General features: G+C 35.9%; 2 protein-coding genes across 3 annotated transcripts; one reads left to right on the top strand and one right to left on the bottom strand.

Annotated features, from left to right (window-relative positions):
- The first annotated feature begins 3,496 nt into the window (after nucleotides 1-3,496).
- Nucleotides 3,497-12,834, top strand: LOC7480189 (mechanosensitive ion channel protein 2, chloroplastic). Of its 2 annotated transcripts, XM_002310273.4 has the most exons (13): nucleotides 3,497-3,746; nucleotides 3,827-3,880; nucleotides 3,975-4,135; nucleotides 4,209-4,332; nucleotides 4,424-4,521; nucleotides 4,645-4,758; nucleotides 5,098-5,158; nucleotides 8,041-8,190; nucleotides 8,401-8,511; nucleotides 8,770-8,937; nucleotides 9,048-9,161; nucleotides 10,372-10,428; nucleotides 11,562-12,834. In XM_002310273.4, exons 1-13 carry the CDS (start codon nucleotides 3,657-3,659, stop codon nucleotides 12,507-12,509), a joined length of 2,250 nt encoding a protein of 749 aa, XP_002310309.3. In that variant the 5' UTR covers nucleotides 3,497-3,656; the 3' UTR covers nucleotides 12,510-12,834. The 2 variants fall into 2 exon arrangements, with proteins under 2 accessions (XP_002310309.3, XP_024461356.2); XM_024605588.2 differs by lacking the exon at nucleotides 8,770-8,937 and having other exon boundaries at nucleotides 3,520-3,746.
- A 454-nt stretch (nucleotides 12,835-13,288) lies between these two features.
- On the bottom strand, nucleotides 13,289-17,287 carry LOC7495546 (O-fucosyltransferase 39). Its single transcript, XM_002310832.4, has 10 exons — nucleotides 16,907-17,287; nucleotides 16,757-16,819; nucleotides 16,570-16,654; nucleotides 16,376-16,446; nucleotides 16,202-16,290; nucleotides 15,910-16,113; nucleotides 15,108-15,375; nucleotides 14,713-14,940; nucleotides 14,422-14,619; nucleotides 13,289-13,621 (listed from the first exon to the last, which is right to left on the bottom strand). The coding sequence occupies exons 1-10, from the start codon at nucleotides 17,009-17,011 to the stop codon at nucleotides 13,412-13,414; spliced, it is 1,521 nt and encodes a 506-aa protein (XP_002310868.1). The 5' UTR covers nucleotides 17,012-17,287; the 3' UTR covers nucleotides 13,289-13,411.
- Nucleotides 17,288-17,330: the final 43 nt, after the last annotated feature.

The following is a 17,330-nucleotide window of genomic DNA, read 5'->3' as shown; positions in this document are numbered from 1 at the left end:
AAATAAGTTTTTAGCCAAAAAAATTCAGCCTCTGAATTTGCTGAACACCACAGTGATGGTTGGATTTTGAGCAATAATAGACGACGTGTTGCATGCTATCAATAGCATTCATGATAAAAAACAAATACCCGAAAAACTTATTAGCAAAATAACTGAAAATAGATAAGTGTGATTCTACTACTTGTGTAAATAGTGAAATAATTAATCTTTTTACTTCGTTTGCTTTTCAAGTTATTGTTCTAAAGGTGAATGTGGTTTTTTTTGGTGTCGTTGTGCAGCTTGTCGCTGTGGATATAAAACCGTCTTGGTGAGTGTTTTTAGCGGTGGAGCGGTATCCAAGACATAACAACTATGAGTATTTTCTTAAATATGATATTGTCGATTTATTTTTCATAATTAATTATTATTATTTTTCATTTTAATTACCATATAAATTATTTTTTAATTATATTATTAAACCAATTAATTTTATTGGATCCGGTCAAGTAAATGAGCGATGTATTATATCTTTCTTGTTTATTTAAAAATATAGTATCACCTGAAATTTTTTTATTTTTACATTAAAAAAAATTAACCTAGCTGGCCCCGATCTAGTGTAACACTAAAAAGATGTAACATGAGATTGAAAGATATAAACCTTATTCTTTGGAGTGGACAATCCTCTCGATGAACTGACCATGCTGGGGTGTGCTTGAGAGAGCCATGTTGAAGGAACTCGGCGAAATGACCCTTCGTGTGTCTTCGACTGATTGCTGGCATCGGATCTTAGGCCCTCTGGGTCACTGAGTGGCGTATCCCAGGCTGAGCCCATTTTACAAGTTCGGAAACAAATTGCTTGCAGACTGGGCATCGGGAATTCTCCTTTTGCCCGATTCGTGGTGGGTTTATATCTAACCATGCGTTTAATTTCCTTCTTAGTTAAATAGTGCTAATCAGCATTTGGAGATGCCTTTTTCCGTTTTTTTCCAGCTAGTTTCCATTTCATGACATTCAACCATTTTCATTACAGAGGAATTATTTATTGTGCTCCTGAAATACCTAGGCATAATTAAACACAGCATTGAATTAACTCTTAATTCAAACAAAATCAAATAAAACTTGATAATAAATCATCAATGCGCTTGAATCACTTGTTGGAACATGATCGGAAAGCTATCTTTTACTATCAAGGGCCACATTGTAGTTTTTAAAAAAATTTAAGGATCAAATTGTATTTTTACAGGACTGATGGACTAAACTAAAAATTTCATAAATCAGTGTCCAAACTGAAAATTCATCACCTTTAGAGCGTGTTTGGCAGTGTGGTTGCGGGTGCTTTTCAAATAGCTTTTCGTGCCGAAATACATGCCAATGATGTTTTTTCATTTTTTAAAAATTATTTTTGACATCAACACATCAAAACGATCCAAAAGGTACAAACCACACTCAATTTTAGCAAAAAAAAAAAATCAAAATTTGATGAAACGCAATTACAAACGCAATGCCAAACAGTGTCTTAATCTCAGCAAAGGTTTTTCACAATCTCCTAGGATTTCTTACAAATAATACATAAATTAAACAAATCAAATCTTAAATCATTATTCCTATAATATAGATTAAGGGTATTACAATGATGAACCTTCTTTATTTTAAAAAGTTCTTGACTATATGTGAGATGAATATAGATTAACAATACATATATGAATAAATGTTTTATAAATATTTTTTAATTAATATCGCCTTCTTTGGTATTGTTTTTGTTTGTCCCAGATAGAAAAAGACAATAACCAAGGATAACCTAAAACAAATTAATTAAGGTTCAATTTAATGATTTGACAATTCTGATGCTATTTAATTATTTTTTTATTTTACCACTTTGTGTTTGTTATTGGCTTGTTTCGAGTCTATTTAGAGACTTGATAGTCAAATAAAATACTAATATAGCCTGTGATGTTTATCCACTTAAAATGTCATTTTTTAAAATTTAAGAGGAGATTTCCAAGGAAGTGAAAAAGACCTTCGCAAAAAAAAAAAAAAAAAAAAAAAAAAAAACTATATGAAATGACCAACCACGAGCTAGAAAGGTAAAGGAAATGACTGGCCACGTAAACAAGCCAAGTATATAACGAAAACAGAAACATAGTAAAATGGTCCACGTGCCACAAGGCAAGAGCGTGCTTTGCTTTAAAATTTGTTTGGTTGGCTGACATTTCAGACAGTGAAACATGATCGATATCTCAGGGGAATAATGTCTGAATAGCTGTCATTTATGAAATATTTTTTAATCGATTTTAGTATAAATGATGAAACAATAATCCTTTACTTGTCTCAGAAGAATACGGAGGGCATTATTATTTATACTAAAAATAAATCATTCACTTGTTGGATGATCATCATGGATAATTAATAGTTATTCATTTTATAAATCAATTAAAAAAAAGAAATTAAGCATCGCTTCTCGAGATCAATCATTAAAGATAGCCAGGCTTAATGGTTTTAAATTCAAAATTCAATTAAGTTCCATGTAGGATATAAATCTTTACCAGATAACTTATTCAAAATTCAAAAAAACTATGATCAATCATATATATATATAATTTATTTCAATAATTTATTCATAGTTTTTTTGCTAGAAAAAAAAAACAAATCAATTAAAAGATTCATGATTGATCATAACGAACTACCATCAAAATTATTTGTCATATCAATCCATTAAAATGAAAGTTAAGATAATTTAAGCAATAAAATATTTTTCTTTCCATTGAGTAATTTGATATTATAAAAGAAAGAATACTTGTTATTTGGAAGAACAATTATTATAAGAATAGAAAACAATTAGAAAACAAAAGTTACATTTTAAAAATATTATTCTCTCATATCATACTTGAATAATATCTTTTGATATATTGATGATGTAAAACTTTTAACTTTGATAATTCTATTTGTTTTTTTAGAGTGTGGTTATGGTTACTTTTCAAAATAATTTTCGTGTTGAAATGTATTAAAATGATATATTTTTATTTTTTTAAAATTATTTTTGATATCAGCATATCAAAACGATTCAAAACATAAAAAAATATTGTTTTTTAGCAAAGCTTTTTTTTGAATTTTTAGAAAACACGGTACAACGCTTTCATAACTTCATTGCTTTTGTTTTTTGCATTCGTGTTATATATTATTTTTCTAACCCATGAATTTTAAGTATATATTTCATTAATCAATACATATAGCTTAATTTAAATGAATAGAGCATGAAAAAATAATTATCAAAAAAATAAAAAACCCATGATTGTTTTTATAGTAAATCCAATATTTTAATATTTTTTTCGCGAAGGAGAACGCACGTTTTTGTTGTTTTATTTTATTTTATTTAAAAAAATCGGGGCTTACAGCCCAAATTAAACGCACGTATTTGTTGCGCGGAAAAAAAAAAGGTTTTCAAGGCCTGAGATTCTCCTCTTATTCGTATATATATAATATATTATTCTTCCACTCTCTGTTTTTTGCTTTTCTTTTATTTTTTTAAAAAATGCACGAAACTCTATTTTTCTGAAGTGGTATTTTTCATTTGGGGAATATGCTTGAAATTCCGTAGTCCTCCTCCTCCTCCTCCTCCCCCCCCTTTTTTTTTCCCAAGAAAAAATCAATCTTAACTTCGGAATTTTTGAGGCAACAAAATGGCTATTTCTGGTTCCTTGCAATTTTCCCATGATTTGGGGTTTTGCAAGAACCAGCCCTCAAACAACAATCATAATCAATTTTTTAAGGTGCTCTTTCTTTTCCTTTCCTTTCCTTTCTTCTTACCTTTGTTGTTGTTGTTGTTTCATCTTCTTCTTTCTTCTTTCAGAGTATATTATTAGGGAAGGGCAAGGTTCCTTTATTAAGCAACACCTCCCTCAAGGTAATTATTTCTTAATCTATTCTTTTTATTGATGCTGTTGCTAATTTTAGGGTTTTTTTTTGGATATTGGATGATTTTTTTTTTGCTGCTGTAGTTTCGGCTCCACGATTGTCGTCAACTGTTGCAAAGGCCAATCTATTCTGTATCATTAAATAGAAGTAATAATAAGAAAACTTTTAGATGCCGTTCTTTTTTGGTGCCACGCCAAGCCCTTGAACTTCCTGCTGTGAAGGCTGCTTCCGTGACGTTGACGAGGTAGTCTTCTTTCTTTCAGTGGCTTATGCGTTGAGCTGATATCTTTGTTGATACTCTGTGTGTTATTATGCAGGTCCTTTAATGCTTTACAAACTAGTCCTCTCGTTTTTAAGTTAGCTCCAGCAGTTGGTATTATTGTATTTGCTGTATGGGGTCTGGGGCCGCTAATGCGTCAGAGCAGAAACTTGCTATTTCACGTATGTTTACCCTGTTTAAGTTTATAGCATTGTTTTGAGGTTCTTGTTGTTCTGCGATTTTATTTTTGGTGTTTGCGTAATTATCTTGCAGAAAAGCGACAATAGTTGGAAAAAGAGTGGAACTTATTATGTGATGGCCTCATATATTCAGCCTTTGATGCTGTGGACTGGTGCGATACTTGTTTGCAGGTTTAACTAACTACCATCACCTTGTTAAAGTTGCAAGAAAAGTTGTGGATGTTCAGTCTTAAATGCACAACCTATTTTCCAATTATTGAACGTTGTAATTGATTACAATTTGGTTTCTTGCAGGGCCCTGGATCCTGTTGTTTTGCCCACAGAAGCTAGTGAGGTTGTCAAGCAAAGGCTTTTGAATTTTGTAAGATCATTGTCGACAGTGCTCGCATTTGCTTATTGTTTATCAAGGTGACTATCATTCCCTTTTCCTTGCTATTCTTTTTTATATTGTTGGACAAGATCATCTCTCAACGTTGACTCAATAAACTGAAACCATGGAGGTCTTCACTTTATGGATTTGTTCTCATTTTTCTTTTACCAGGGTGACCTTTTACTTTCCACAGTTACAATAATTCTTCCATTATTGTAATCTAATCTGCTTTATATGACTAATTCATCTTGTTCTTCAGAGCTTTGTGATTTTCAAAGTGAAAATGTTTTGGTTCTTATTTGGGGCTAGTGTTTCCTAGCTAGATTGCTTATTGACAGTAGCACGAAAACTAAACATCAGCAAAAATTTCTTTGCAGCATGATTCAACAAGCTCAAAAGTTCTTCATGGTGTCCCCACAGCCTAGTGATGCAAGAACTGTATGTTTTGCATGCTAAAATATAGTTTTTTCTTTTTTCTTTTCTCTTTCATCTCTGAAATTTTATCATTATTGCTCTTTTGAATGGTCATCACTGGTTCATGGCTTTCTATGAGCAGATATCATTTTTTTCCTGATCTTTATGCCTCTCGAGTTATATTTCTGTAGATCTTGTCCTCAATTTTGGATTGTTATTGGCTTTCATTTTACTGCATACCTTATGGAGTAGGTTAAGCAATATTATAGTCTGGTTACATTATTTGTGATATGATATGGATTGCATTACCCTCAAGATGCAGGACAGCTTTAAGGGCTGTTCTGGATCTGACTTTCAGAGGCTGTTCAGGGCTGTGAACAGTGGCATGGACAGTAATTATAGGGTTCAAGTTGATCTTTAGATGGTTAATAACTATAGAATTGATGGGGCTAGGATGTGTGGACTTTTGGGAATTCAATGGAGGCTTTTTGATGGTTGAAATATAGAATTTTTGTTGAACTATTAGAAGTCACACTAATAGGGTTTTTAGGAGTCACACCTAGTGATAGAAAACTCAATGTTTCACACCTAGGGTTATTAGGAGTCTCGCATAAGGGAGATTGAGTCTTACAATCAAAAGCAAAATGCTGGAATTTTATTAATAAACTGATTCTCTATTGAACATTGCATAACCTTTATATAGAGTTTATAGTACTCTTTAAGTCGAACGAGGACTAATTTTTCTATATAAGAAAATACTAATAGTCTATCTAGAATAAAAAAACCTGCAAGGAGAAAACTCAGACCTCGAAGTTTAGTGTCATTGTAAAAACCACACCTTCCACACCTCATCTCATAGCTTGAAGCCACTCCCTTGACTTGATACCACTACTCTATGCCATAAGTTTTACAGCGAGGAAAGCATGATGCTTTTCTCTATAATCAAATCACCAAACTTGTGGAAGAAGGAAGTCAATGTGATTGACATGTACAATTCGCTCATCTCTGTCTTGAGCATTCTTGATGCTGTGCTCTTGTTCCTTCATGGTGTCTACTGTCTTTGGCATGTCAATCTCTTACACCTTCCTAATGGTGTCCCCTGAATTTCTTTCCTACATAGTGATTTTCAGTTTCTATTTGCCGAACCCTCTCATCAGACCTTCCTGCATTCCTTTATACTGTTTCTACCTTCTTTTCATGGCCCTGAGGTTGCTGGAATTGTTCTTCATGTTGTTGTTCAGGCTGAATAGTTGGCTTCACAGGTTTTGCTTCCAAAAGTTTCTGACTTTTTATGCTAGGGCTTTCTTTCTCAGCATGCAGTTCCATCTTTATTGTTGGTTATACTGGCTGCTCCACTTGTTGGTTTAGCCTTTCAACTCTCAGATTTGATTTTTGTGTAGGATTTATAACATCCATGGTTTGTTCTTAGTATTACCGTACATTCTCAAAAGTCAAAACACTAAGAGTCGAATAAATGTAATATCCAACTTCCAACCTTCAACCATTACTGTAGCCACAGCGTCCTTGGAGCGAAGCTCTAGCTATCATAGCATTTTTATAATACCTAAAATTAGTGAATGCTAACGCTTCAAATATGATTATAAAGTCCACACAGCCATACTGATTGAATACTTGACTTAGCTCCTCTCTATAATATGATACAACATGTGAGATTGTCTAATCAGCAAAAGTGAGCTCAACTCATTATTAGCCTCTAGTACTTCTCTCTTAATCGAGTCATAAGGATTTCTGTATGTCCAATAAGTATAGGATACATATTCTCTCCTCCAAAACTTCTGTTGGGAAACAAAATAGCTTCTCTTGAATATAACCAAACCAAACTACAGGTTAACTTCAACAAGAAAACAACCAGTTTCAGCAATATAAACCTGGGAACAATGATGAAAAAAACAGATGTATAACTTCAGCAAATTGAACAATGTCTACATAGCGATCAAGGGATTAGGATGCAGGAAAACTCCTTTCCACTCAATTCTAAAATTGCAGGCAGAGAATTGAATCGAATCGAAATATCAATTGAGGTGTGCAGTGGGGTTTGAGGTTTTGCTTTGATACCAGCTGATGTAGGACTGCTTGGGGGCTGCTATGGATCTGACTTTCTGAGACTGTTTAGGAACGTGAACAGTAATTTTAGGGTTTGAGTTGGTCTTTAGATGGTTAATAGCCATAGGATTGATGGGGATTAAAAGTGTGGACACCATACATAAAGGGAGATCGAGTCACACAATCAAAAGCAAATTGTTGGATTTTATTCACAAACTAATTCTATTGAACATTGCATAACACCTTTATATGGAGTTGCTAGTATCCCAAGTTCGATGAGGACTTATTTTCTTATATATATATATAAAATACTAATAGTCTATTTAGAACATGAAAAACCTAATAAAGCTAATAACTCTTTATGACTACTAAATACAAAATAGAAAATAAAACCTAGACTTAGACAATTATTCTGGATTTTCCAGCAAATCTTGAAATTACAGATACTTTTATCTGCAAAATGACAAATTTTGCTTCCTGTCTGCACCACCTAAGTGTTCATAGGTACATAATATCCTTCTTATTGGCAAATTGACATTCTTCAAAAGTGCTTAGCATTGTTGATTGCACAAAGTAGAGCCATGCAAAAAATTTCTACTTGTTTATTCACACTGATCATATAACCTTCTGATCTTCTTTCAATTGGATGTCAATTAGATCAGGCATCCATATCTACAATTTCCCCACCTAGTTAATAAGCACTTTTGAATATGTATTCATCCTCAGTTTTCTTTTTCATTAGATCTTTATTTTCTTTCTGGCCAGACAACTGAACTGTTACATACACATATTTCTTAGCGAGTTCTTGTTTACAAGTAAAGATATGTTTGCATTTTGGACAGATGGGTTTCCAATTTGCTGGGAGAGCTGTATACTCTGCAGTGTGGGTAGCTGCTGTTTCACTATTCATGGAGTTGCTGGGTTTCTCTACCCAGAAGTGGCTCACTGCTGGAGGTCTTGGGACAGTATTGCTGACTCTTGCTGGTCGTGAGGTGCGATGAAGAGTTCGTCCTTTTTATTCATCCTGTCTTTTAATGTTTCTGGACTTCAAGTTAATTCATTTCTCTGTGTATAGCCTCTGGCAGCAACCTCGTTTTTTCTCTCCTTATTTTAACAAATTTTATTTTTATTCATGCTGTAGCTAAATAGCATGCAGGTTCATTTTCTTCAAGGTCTGACTTTTATATTGTTCATTGTTCCAGATATTCACAAATTTCCTCTCCAGTGCAATGATTCATGCAACTCGGCCTTTTGTTGTGAATGAGTGGATTCAAACAAAAATTGAAGGCTATGAAGTTTCTGGCACTGTTGAGGTTTGTACATGAGAACACATCTCTTTGAAGTTTGAAGAAGCTGCAAGAAAGTAAAATGAAAAAATAACATGTAAATTTGGGATATTGTGCTTCAAATCTGTAAATGGACCCCTAGGTGCACGTTATTTCGAACAATATAAAAATATTAGTATAGGTCTTTTTCTTTTTTTGCCAGACAACTGAGAATCTAGTATTGCTTTGACATTGCTAATGATGGCAATGCCTTATGTGCTCCTTCCCCTTTCTCATTCTCTGCAGCATGTGGGTTGGTGGTCACCAACAATTGTCAGAGGTGAAGATCGTGAAGCAGTTCATATTCCAAATCACAAGTTCACAGTGAACGTTGTTAGAAATCTCAGTCAAAAGACTCATTGGCGTATTAAAACCCACCTGGCCATTAGTCATTTGGATGCTCATAAGATTAATGTGAGGAGAACATTATCTTTTCATCCATAATGACTTTTACCCTTTCAACCATTTAAATTCTATTTGACATTCCTCTGTAGCAACTTTGTTCAGTGCTTCTCTCTGTGCAGAATATTGTTGCTGATATGCGCAAAGTCCTGGCCAAGAATCCTCAAGTTGAGCAGCAGAGGTTGCATAGAAGAATATTTTTGGACAATATCAATCCTGAAAATCAGGCTCTCCTGGTTAGTGCTTTATCTTACAAAGGGATGCTTATAAAAATCCAACTCCCATCTTGCTTTAATTACGGTTCATTTTTCAAATTTAGGTATGGCCCCAAGTTATTGGCCATGTCATGCATCAAAATGTTAATTTTGCATGTTTAATTTGAATATCCTATATCTCAATCCTATTTACATGTGAAAAAGAATTTAACTTTTAAAAAAGGTCAACCAATTAAGGACAGTTATTGCACTTTCATAAAAGATGCATTTGTCAAAGGAACTATCTTAAAGGGGCATGTAGGCCAGGTCATGTATTTTTGCTAGTTTAAGGAATTTTGCTTTGAGAGCAGTAAAAGTGTCCAGTTAATCAGTTTTTTATTTTCTGTATTCTGATTTATAGGTAATTGATATATCTCTGCTTATGTTGCTGATATTTTACTGTCTGTGCAGTATTTTTTTGAGTTTTTCATTTCCAAAAAAATTATGAATGCAGTTGATCTGTTAAGTTATCAAAACATGCAGAGATTTGAGGCATTTAATGACTATGAATTGCCAAGTGTCATTTTTCCTCCCTGCAGTATCTGTGCTAGGAAAATGCATGTGCATCCAAAAAGCAGCCTAAAGCCCAATTTTAATGCATGGTTCATTCCAGATTGGTAATATTGAGGAAAAAGTTTAAAGAATAAGTCATTGTTTTGAGCATAATGGAAGTTGACACAATTCCTTGAATTTTTTTCATTCTCAATATTTGACTATAAATCTTTGAGGTAAAGATGCTAGGGAAATAATTATGTTTCGTGGAGTGAAATTTAGGAATGTAAATGAGAGGCCATTTTCTTGCCTTGACAGTTCTTGGGCTGCTTGTATGCGTTGAGTATTGAGGCCATTTGTTTCTTTTTCATTTTTCTAAATACAGAATGATAGCAGTGATAAAAAAAATTATAAAAGACAATATGTTGGCTTCATGCTTTTTATCATTTGCACTGGAAAAATGATGAGAAATTTACAGTTGTACTTGGGAAACAAGACTTAGGCTCAAATTTCCCCATGCTAGTTCATGAATATGTGCAGCATGCTTTTTTTTTTGTTTGTTTTTGAGGGGGGTGGGTGAATGCACCATATGCACTCAATAATTGTCAGTATTATGAATGCTTTAATTGAACAACTGAATGATTTAATGCAGGTTTCGTATATGCTTATCTGTGTCTGATCTTTGTGTTGTATTTTACAGATCTTAGTGTCCTGTTTTGTGAAGACCTCACATCATGAAGAATACCTTTGTGTGAAGGTAAAGGTTTTATACTTTCCCCCCTAGCACTACCCTATCTTGATTAGTATAGCCCACAGTAAACTTTGCTATGTAGATACGTTATGAAATAATAATGGTACTGATGTCGTGCATTTTGTATGTTTTTGTATATGAAGAGGTAGAAAACCACCCTCCACGAAAAAAAAAAGAAAAAAAAAAGGAGCTCTCCCAGACTTCTTTATGCTTTCTGTCACAAATCCTTTTCCAGACTTTCTGGATAAAGCCTTGGAAGACCTTTTTGGCCTGTGATACTGTGGAAAACCATTCATATCATGCTTGCTTTGTGTTGATGCACTGTTGGTTGGGTATTTTCAGTCATCCAACCTGAACCTGTTGGTGTCTTGTTTGTGTGCTTGGCGCAACATGAGAGACTAATGTTGCCACACAATCATCCATTCTCTCCACCCTTTTAACAACAGCAAACGAGGAAAATGCATGCTAACTTCTTCTCACGAAATTTGTCATAATTCCTTTTATTTCAATTTTTAATCTTCCATAGAAATATAGTTACACGGACTTGTAAATATGCTTGATATGATAACCTTGTACAGGCTGATGTGCATGCAGGTGTTAGCATAAATATGTGAATATATCCAGATATTTAGAAGTCATCATGTCCAACAATAGAACTTAGATTTTGTAATTATATTTGAGAAAGCTCGTATATGGAACTTCAAAGATTTATGCGGAAGCTCCCTAAATAAGGACACTTCTATTAAAAAATTATCTAGTCATCATTCTACTGAACTTCCCATATTAAAAGCATGGGCTATAAGATGCCAATGAACTGTAGCTCAATCGGCATCTTTTGACTCCTTTTGCTGCTTTTTGATTGACTTTCCTCAACTTTGTTAAAGAAAAGAAAGCAAGGCAGGAAAAAAAAAAACAAAGAAAACGAAGCTCACTGTCCTCTACAAAGTTTGGGTTCAAGTCTCCCCATGATCAATAAAAGCTTCATTTCATTCATTTTCATGGGCTGGAAGGAGCTCCATCATTTTTAATCAAATGCAGATCTGCACCTCTGGTTTTTTTTGGGTAGATAATGCATGTCTTATCTGAATTTTGCATATGGAAGACAAGGCTTATCTTAAATGCAATGTTCACTGCAACAGGAAGCTATACTTATGGATTTACTAAGGGTTATCAGCCATCATAGGGCCCGACTCGCTACGCCAATCCGTACAATACAGAAAATATACAGTGACACCAGTGACACCGATATAGAAAATGTTCCTTTCACAGATTCCATCTATAACCATGGAGGAGTGGCATCAAAACGTCCTTTACTACTGATTGAACCTTCTTATAGAATCAATGGAGAAGATAAAGCAAAATCACAAGCTCGTTCGGGCCGTGTAACTGGAGAGAAAGACAGTAAGACCATATCAAGGCTTACAAGTGACACCAAAGCAGGAACAAACACGAAGTCTGACTCGAGGGCAAAAGAAACACCAAAATCTGACTCAAAGGGAGATGCAAATAGCGGTGAAACACCAAATTCAGATGCCAAGGTGCACACAAAGTCTACAACAGTATCCGTATCTCATTCCAGGGTCGATGACAAAATGACAGTGAAATCCCCACCAACTTCTGTCCTTAAGACAAATTCAAATGCTACAGAAGCATCAGGTTTGGGATCCAAAGCAGCAGGATCAGTCTCTGACAATTTGAATAAAAATAAGACAACATCAGATGCGAAATCTAAGACTACTAGTCCTGCAAATGTAAGCCAGAATAGCAAGGTAACTGCAGTTAACTCACAGGAAGCTAGTACTGAAAAAGCAGGTGGATTGAAGGAATCTTCCCAGTCAAAACAGGAGAAAAGGTCAGTTTCTCAGCCATCATCATCTAGATCTGCATTGGAGGAAAATATAGTTCTTGGTGTTGCTTTGGAGGGTTCAAAGAGAACACTTCCTATCGATGAAGACATAGCCTCTCATCCAACTCCACCAGAAGAAAAGGAGATGGCTGCTGCATCACAAAATGGAACCGGATCTCCAACCACTGTGAAGGATAGGAGAGATGGTCCACCCCCAACTCCAACATCCGGGGATCAGTAAGATCATCTTTGTTGATCTCTGCGGATGTCCTAACTTTTGCTCCTTCGAACTGCACACTTTGGCCAGGAAACCCCATATCAAGTCGTGGCATCTATGAAAGCTCTCGGGGCATCGTACATGTGCTTTAACATTCTTCATAATAAGTGCGGTCCGATTATACTGCCTGGTTCGCTTCACAACAAAATTAGGCGATGTAGATTTGTATATTTTCATAGCTTTGACTAGTTGTCAAAATTGATCCAGTTTGACTCCAAATCATTTGAGGCTGTCCTGTTACATTTGTTGCTATATCAATCAATTGGTACTCAGAGTCGGTTCTCGTTCTCGTGTGCCTGTCTTGTTTCCTTTAAATTCACCAAGATTGACTGAAATACAGTACCACGCCCGCTGTATTCAATTGGACCTAACATTATTGTTTTAGTTGTTAAGTGCTAGCTACTGTACCACGATGTGCAGACAAGATCAGCTTGTTAGGGACCAGCAAGAATGGTCTCCGGCGTGAAATCTGAATCCAGCCATAAAGAAAGAAATCCGAACCAGGACATGGTCTCTGCAAATGTAATAATATTTCACTAAGACAAGTTTTTTTTCGAATGGATGCGGAGTGAATACAGCTGTTAACAATTGAATGATGGATAGAAACACTTCTGGTCCAGATATCCCTATCCAGAAACCAGAACCAGCCGAGAATCTGACAAAAACATAGTTCTCTGAATCCACTTCCATTTTAATACAATCCATTTCCACTCACGAATATGCTACAAGGGTACTAAAATTCATTGGAGAAAAAAGAAATTCATGTTTATTTATGGTGTCAATACTACAGGGCACAAGCCACAAACAATAGTTGCGGTGATAAATCAATAGAACACACATGGTTTGATATCCTTCACATAATCACATCAAGCATAGCACATGCAATCAGGAGCAGGATAAGTATAAATAGATTGCTTTGGTTTTCTTAGCCTGATCTGCCCTTGTCTGTTTTCATGCCCTTCAACGACCGCTTGCTGGAAGTCTGTCCAACTAATGGTTTTGTTAAGGAACAGTTGGCCTAACAAAGCCATATTTGGCCTTATGGTCTTCAAGTTTTTATAAGTCCGGTGTCCAACCTGTTGGCATCACAAAATTTTTCATTATGTAAACTTTCGCAGAAGAATTTTACTGGCATGCGATCAAGCTGCAATTGATTAATACAATAAAGAACCCCTTTCAACTTTTATCTTTTTTTCATAAAAATGTAATCAGTCAGTAGCGGGCGAGGATAGGTAGGATTTACATCGGAGAAATAAATCTATTCTCCCATATCTATTTATTAGTTCAACTCATGTCTGTTATCATATTGTAAACAAGGAAGATGAAAGACAGACATCGAAACAAAACTAAACTCCTCCTAACTACTAATATCTTTTGATAGCTTAACTGTTACCTCATAGGTGTTCAAAGTGTTTTGAGTTATTCTCATATCTAAATGAATGTGAAACGAGTTTCTATTGTTTTAGTTCTTAGCAGTGGGTGCAGAGCAAAAATACTAGTCCTAACCTGGAGTATCAAAAAGAGTTCAACCAAATAGGATTTGGTTAGGCAACATTACTCGTTGAATAATGCTAGCACCCAGACACACTAACACCTTTATTAATACTTCCACTAACTGACGTGCCAGTTTGTGATAAATGCTAGATTAATTCATTTATTTCAATAATGGCAAGCATCACATTAAACATTAAGAAAGAAAAAAACTTGGATTATGGAGGCCACGTCCATAGTATTACTCCTCATTTTGGTTCAAGATTAAACTAGAGCAGTGAGGTGCAGAGCACAAAACATTAGCTCAACTCAATGTTTAGAAGTCTAGCCATGCTGTAGGATGCGCTGTAAAATTAACGTGCACAAACCAGCTAGGAAGACTCACCAGAGCATTGTGCATATTTCCTGGAGAAGCAGAGACGAAGATGTCACTGTGCAAGCCAACATAGTAGTCAACTGCAGCTAACAGAGAAGCCTTTCCTTTGATCTGTGATCGTTCCTCTGAAGAGGCAAGACTTTTTTTGTCTTCCATTAGTGGAAACAATTTTCGTAAAGTTGAAATCCTAGCTTCTCCACCATAAACCTGAGAAAACAGGGCCATTCACAGAATCATAAATATCCTTTTCAATGTCTACATAGGAGTGCTATCAAATCCAAACTAGTAAATCTAAAAGACCTTATGGGAAGCTAGATATAGACGAGTGCTATTGTCAAAGCCCAAAGCTGCTAGCAGCAACCCGATCTCTTCTGGAGTCAATGGACAGCGCCCCTGACTCCTCAACTCTTCATCAGTGAATTGGGAGTTAAGGACTCTTCCCTGCCAAATCACTTGTCGGTACTTGGCCAGAGCCAACTTTTCAGCTTTTCCCCCACCAAAATCACAGGCTGAATGAGCAGCCATATCCTGCCAAGTAATAAGGTTAGCCAGGGGTACATAAACAAAGGGATGCATGCACCCAAACAAAAACATTCTAAATTGATATTGCTAAAATGTGATGGGTCAATAACATTTAGAGAGTTACAAAAGCACAAACTTAACTTCAGCTGGTTTATATCAGAATTCGGTCATACCTTGTCAAAACGAAGATGTAGCACAACAAACTTCCCTGCACTATCTTTATCAATCACATCAGTGGATTCCTGTAGGTAGCTGGCACCAGGTGCTCCATTCTTGTAAGGATGTCTGAGGCGACTGACAAGAGCATCTCCAAGTGCTCGAATATGTGGAACAAAAACTAGTGCTTGAAAATTGACTTTACAACGTAGACGCTGGATGTCCATAGGCAAGTTATCAAAGGACAGGCGGTGAGAGAATGGGGAAACCGCAGCAATCCCATAACTGGAACACACATGGCAGATCACTGATTATAGTTTTGTGAAGTCAAAGAAAGAAGAATTCGTAGACTTGTGCTACTCAAGAAAAGGCATAGTTCGAGTCACTGTTGCAAAAATCCACCCTGTGAAATTATTGGGAACACATGTATGTGGACTGGATAAAGGAAGTTTCGGCTACCAATATACATGTAGATGCACATGTTTCACCACTAAAAATGAATGTTTTATACTCTAAACTCCATTTTCATTTGAAGAAGCCATTGCTTGGTGCACATGGTAACAGATATGGTTTGCAACTGCAATGAAGTGTGGTTAAGTCTAGGGAGCAGCACTTCCATGCAAAAATGCCGAAGTAACTGTTACCATCTCCTCATGTTCTCAGGTCAGTAAGAACATGTATATAGGGAGCTGGCTTGCTTCTTAAAAAGTGTGAGAGATATTAGACAGATAGTAGCATGTTGAGACCAGAAATCCTGGATGAAAAATGTAAAGAACAACTTAAATGTACACTTAAAGAAAAAGGTACAGGTATACCAACCTCTGCAGCACAGGCGAGACATTCTCTAGATACCAGTTAGCTGAAGCATGGACAGGTGCCATCTTAATTCGGGTAGCTCGAATAGCTATGGCATAATACTCCCTCGTGCTCCAGGAGAATTCATCAGGTAGTTCTTTAACTATAGAAATGTCATCCTTTAAGACATTAATAAAGTGATCCACATCAAATATATCCATGAAAGAGCTGCATAGAAAAGTATGCAACTTCAGAATAATGCCTTGTTGATCCGTGGTATAAAGAAACTCATACAAGCAAGAGTGTAAAACAATACCTTGAATCTTGCCAAACAGGATTGACTTCAAAATGTGGGATGACAAGTGTCGCATTGAGTATTTTAGCAACAGCAACCGCATCACATATCTATTGATAGTAGATTCATATTATGACTAACTGTACAAGCAGAAGCAAGAAAGCAAAACTAAACGGAGAAGAAAGGAGCACCTACCCCCATTCTTTGCTGGTTCAACCCTCCATCAAGAAACACTTGAAGATATCCCTCAGATTTCTCAGGTAACGCTGCTCAAAATAATGGACAAGTCAGCCAATCAAAATACAAACACGAAACACAAATCCCATGGGAGGAATTAATAGAATTACACAAATAAAACTCAAAGGGCTCTATGGGTCATCGATACTCACAAGGGGGGGAGTTTGTGGACTCAGCACAAGGTCTCCATCCTTGATCATCCAAAGGAGTCCAGAGATCAGACTGCTTTTCATTTGACTACATAAAGGACATGTATGTGCATATATTTAGTAAAGTTAAAGACCCCTATATATAACTTATAACCAAGAAAAAAAATGACAGTTAACTGTTTGTTATTACAGTTGGAAGCTGCAAGGCACTCTTCAGCAGAGGTAGGTGCCTAGGTTTAGGAGCATTCCATTCCTGCAGTAAAGAGAATCAAAGGTAATAACCAAACTTGAATACGAATAGGTGTTAATCACGGTCAATAAAACAAGAAAAGATACCCACCGACAGGACAGAAGGAGAGGCATGAGCGAATGGAGAATAAAAGGCAGGAAAAATCAACAGCAAGAGGGCAGCAAGAACTCCCTTTGGTTGCAGCAGAAGCTTCATCGTCCCTATCTCCCACCTCAAGCTTCACCTCTCAGATCTCAAAACTGGGTTGTCTTTGCTTTCTGCTTATCTTGGTCCTATCCCTCGTTGATATTGAATGATCAAAACACTTAATGGTGGAGAGCAGAGGTAGCGCCCATTATCACAAGTAGAAGTAAGGAGTGCTACTTTGAGGTCTGTGCAAGGAATAAAGAAAGGAAAAGGCAAAACAATGAGAGTTAAGGCATCTCTCTCTCTCTCTCTCTCTCTCTCTCTCTCTCTCACATGGATATTAGACACCTATACAACTACAAAGCTAGCTTTGGCTTGATTACAGACA

This window comes from Populus trichocarpa, chromosome 7 (genome assembly GCF_000002775.5).
Source record: "Populus trichocarpa isolate Nisqually-1 chromosome 7, P.trichocarpa_v4.1, whole genome shotgun sequence".
Classification (NCBI taxonomy): Eukaryota; Viridiplantae; Streptophyta; class Magnoliopsida; order Malpighiales; family Salicaceae; genus Populus; species Populus trichocarpa.
This window is presented reverse-complemented; position numbering and strand designations above follow the sequence as displayed.